General features: G+C 42.3%; 1 protein-coding gene across 2 annotated transcripts in view; it reads left to right on the top strand.

The window, feature by feature from the left end:
• dally (division abnormally delayed protein) overlaps positions 1 to 4,270 on the top strand; it is a 99,511-nt gene extending 95,241 nt beyond the window's left edge. For both annotated transcript variants that reach the window (XM_018027110.2, XM_026814808.1), the window contains 2 exons: positions 300 to 501; positions 692 to 4,270. In XM_018027110.2, the coding sequence (XP_017882599.1) occupies positions 300 to 501; positions 692 to 798 (309 nt within the window). In that variant the 3' untranslated portion in view covers positions 799 to 4,270. The remainder of the gene's footprint in view (positions 1 to 299; positions 502 to 691) is intronic.
• Positions 4,271 to 4,405: the final 135 nt, after the last annotated feature.

Genomic DNA, 4,405 nt, shown 5'->3' with positions numbered 1-4,405 from the left:
ACGTTATAAAGAGTCAGTTTCAATCTGATTCTATACGTAATCTTAAAATTAGAGAAAAATAAGCCAGCGGTTAAAAATTGGGACGTTTCCTTTACCTTCTTCACATCATTTATTCCTTCATTTCCATCGAAAGCAAACGTTTGCCAACATGCGATCTGCATACTATTTTCGCATGTTATATGGTTGTATTCAAGTCCCATTAATTACTCCATGAATGACACTCGTCCCTTTTTTGAGCCTTATTTCATTTCTGCGACGGTGACCAATCGTCCGAACCATTGTATGTATTTTTCTTACAGATCTTGCAGACTCAGTTGGCATCGGCACCCGACAGCGGAGTGCTTCTCGCCGATGAGGCCTTGGACGGTTCGGGAAGCGGTGACAGACCGATCTGGAGGAAGAGAGGCAAAGGGGAAGTCGACAACGACGATGAGGACGTCCACGGTTACGACCACGACGACGAAGAAGCCTCTGGTTCAGGAATGGGTCCAACTACACTAGGTGAGGAACTCCACATTCTTTTCATTTTATACGCAAACGTAATACATAATTCTTGCATCTATACGTGTATTCGATTTGTGAATTGACAGTATATAGAATTATTGGAGTTAAGAGCATTTCAGTTTAATTCAACATAAATTTTATTAGAATTTAATGTCTAATACATAATTCGATCGATTCGCTGTTGCAGATCCGCTACAAAAGACGATACATGAGGACCCGAACAAGTCGGGCGCATCGACCGTTCTCCTGTCGTCGATCCTAGTAGCGATCGCCTGCGCGCCGTTGATCGCTTAAAAGAGTCGGGCTGAGTCGAAGTCGGATCGCGAGACGCAAAGCGGGTCGGAGTGTACGGATTCGACGTGTTACCAGCCCGCAACACTAGACAGAGTAGAGAAACGATTCGTTTGATTCGGTGTCCGCGTCGGGGAACAGGATGATCCTCCTCGATACGAAGGAAGGGATCTGACGTTCCAGATGCTGCTTCTCGCGCACTGCTAGGTATTTAACGCTGTTACTGCGAGAAGATCTTTCGGTTAACCACCGGCCGAAGTTTGTTTCGATTTATAAGTGTCGATCGAACGAAGACTGTCGTGTAGAGAAGAAGGAATTCGAGAATTGGTTACGCGTTCGAGAATCTTTTTTGGCTCGTTCGCCGATCGAATAGTGCGGGATCCACGGCCCGTAGGCTTAGATCCGAGAGTGTGATGAAAAGGATCGTCGAGTCCTTCGTCGAGAACAGGTGACGTCCCGTTTTCGACGATCTCCTCGAAAGATCCCAGCAGGACCGGAGCATTAGTCTTTAGGAAGGAAACGACTGTTTCGAAGGACTTCGAATACTCGGACGACTGGAGGAATGACGGAGGAGACTCGGTTGCACATGTTAACCAATGTGTTCGGAGTACGTTTAGGAAAAGTGGAACTGTCCAGGGGAAAATGATAAAGTATACAAAAATTGATCGTTGTTCCTTTAACATACCAACGAATTGTATACTGAGATAACTGTACTGCGATACTTCGAACGATATTTCTATAAAAAAAAATCCTTGGAACAATAATCACGAAACGTTTGTTATTTCGTAATGACGGAATTGAATAAAATCGAAGGAAGAAAGAGGTGTTCAAATTGCTCGCACAAATGTGATCGATAAAACGTTGCTATTATATATAAAAGTATGAATAAAGACTTTTGGAGAAACGTTAAGCAATTTGAAACGCATATACGTAAAAGTTTTAATATTCAAGAGATTCAAGAAGCAAATATGGAAAGAAGCTCAAGCAATAATTGTCATCGTTACTACGCACATTTCGCTCTTACTGAACCGAGACATTGCCATGCGTTTTTATATCGCTGAAACAAAGTATCTTTCCGTTTTGAAAGTATCACGGAAACAACGCGGACAAGCAAACAACGTGACTCCGACGATATTAAATTTGTGCCTCGTACGTACACCATCGCAGCTGCGAATCTCTCACTTCTCATCGGCTCGCGTCGATACCACAGACTAATCACGGGATTCAATATTCCCGTCGGTGATGTCGCGCGCGTGACGTGCACGCATCAAAGCTAACTGCCAGAACGCCAGTTAACAGTCAGCTTAGTCTCGCTTAGTCTCGAATCCCGCGAGTATCCGTTGCCTTCCGCTTTTCACCCGTGGCAACGCTCCCAAAACGAGAGAGATGTTCATCCATCGTCGTCCCAGCGAGACATCGATATTTCCTTCGCGATTTCCAGTCATCCGTCGCAAAACCCGTCGTATCTCCGCCCTGCGGGAAAGGACGAAGTGGTCGGAAGATCGACGTCAGTCGTTTTTCGATTTCTTGTTTTCTTTTCTTTTTTTATAATAAATTGTCGAGTAGGATACTCACGAAGCGCTTGGTACGTTACGGACACTATCGCGTAGAATTGTATAAGAGATGGTCCGAACGTATCAGGCGCTCTCTTCTTGGACGTCTAATCGTTGAATAGAAGCTTAGGACCCGGTGACGAATTCTTGAAAATCGATAGAAAAGCATAGGCTCGCTTTTGCTAAATTTTTTTACGATCAATTAACCAGTGCCATAATTTTATCATCTCGTCGTAACAGTAGAGGGTAGAAAATAATTGACAATTTTTTTTATCTTAATCAAACTCGGCTTATCGCTTTTCGTTGGTCCTGTTCACGTTACATGAATATATTTGTTAGATTGGTGCGTATGAAATATTACACACGCAGTTCCTAAGAGAAGCGACATTTAAAAATTGGTTACAAAGTTTGTCATTTCAAATTTTAAGAAATAAACATCAATCGTTCTAATGTTTTTTTCAAGAGTTGATATATCGTTCGAACAAATTGAAATCTAAGAGTCGACGATATTTCTTATGCATCAAAGCTAACAGACATCATCAAGTGCCAAAATGAACTAAATTAATCGAAAGTGGAACGGGAAGCGAGAACAAGTTCCTCGACGCGTCCAACGCTTTAGACGTCTAAGGCTTCGAAGCGAGCCTCGATTTCGAGGCGGTTCGCTTTAACAGATTAAATGAAAATTGAAAAATTTGAAAAAAAAAAAAGAACGACTTAGGCTAGCGTAAGAAAGTAATTAGGGGCAGGAGCCGGTCGGTGCAACCTCGTATGCGGCCGCACTGATTTTGTACATTTGATTTATCGACGTATATTCGAGGGTTAGTGCCTTTTCGGAATATCCCTGGCCGCGACATCGTCGCGTCACCATTTCACGCCCGACAGAACGAACGAGAATGGGAGACCATCGACATGTATGTAATAAAATAAATGACTGTACAGGGCATTCATTGCTGAAGAGGAAGAACGGTGTTGTATGCGCGTACGACCTTCCTTCTTTCCCTCCTTCCTCTCAAACAGGAACGGAACAGCTTTCGATTAAAACAGCCCTTGTTCAACCCAACGCCGAAACGCCCCCGCGTTTGTCTCAGGGTGAGATGTGATTTCATCTCGAGACTCGATGAATGTTCGCCAAGTTACGGATTGGGTCCAGACTGTGTCTAAACGCGAACTTTGTAACGATAACAGACTTTTGGACCGAGAGGTCTCTTTTTTATCCGCTCTGGAAGCGCAACTCTCTATTAATAAGATTAACAATTGTTGTTATATAAACAATAGGAGATACGCTGCTGAAACTAGTCCATCGACCAGTTACAGATAAGATTAAGCTATACGTTTGTCGCAGTAAAATTTCTCGACGAGAGGCGTTAATAAAATATCTCTTGGCGCCTCTTCGGATTAATAACAACAAAATTATCGATTACCTAACGGAAAGGCAGAAGACTCAATGTTAATTCAACGAATACGACTGCCAAATTCGAAATATTTCTAAAACGTGGGATCGACTAGATAAATTCGACAGACACTGCCCGGGTGTTGATGTTTTATATTCGACTTTTTTCCCATTACGAAAGTCGCAGATTATATAGTCTAATAACAATTATGTACGTTGAAAGTGTAACGTTGTTAAACGAAATTTGAACAATTTAAATAAACATGCGTATTGCGTAAGGTGGAATATTTCAGATCGGCACTCGTCGCCGGTACCACAGCTCCGTGACCTCTCTAATCGCTGGAGACGTTGATTCAAGTGTCCCCCGCGCTTAACACGGATTATGCATGCGGAGCCAAAGGAGGAAGCGACCTCGCTTTCGCTCCACGTTCAGAACTCGATCATCTATTTATAATGCTCTTTGTTGTACATTTTTTGTGGTGCTACGTTTAATAAAATGCCGAGTAAATAAAAGTGATATATTTAAACAAAACTGTGTTTGTATCGATGCTTAAAACATTTGGCATAACAAATTATCCACGCGACTCTAAATAATGTGTTGGTACTTAATTTTTAAAAATCCTTAAGGATGTATAGGCTATACATATACTTAAACAATGCTGGTATG

The sequence above is a fragment of the Ceratina calcarata genome, unplaced genomic scaffold (assembly GCF_001652005.2).
Source record: "Ceratina calcarata isolate Rehan_Ccalc_2016 unplaced genomic scaffold, ASM165200v1 scaffold40.2, whole genome shotgun sequence".
Classification (NCBI taxonomy): Eukaryota; Metazoa; Arthropoda; class Insecta; order Hymenoptera; family Apidae; genus Ceratina; species Ceratina calcarata.
This window is presented reverse-complemented; position numbering and strand designations above follow the sequence as displayed.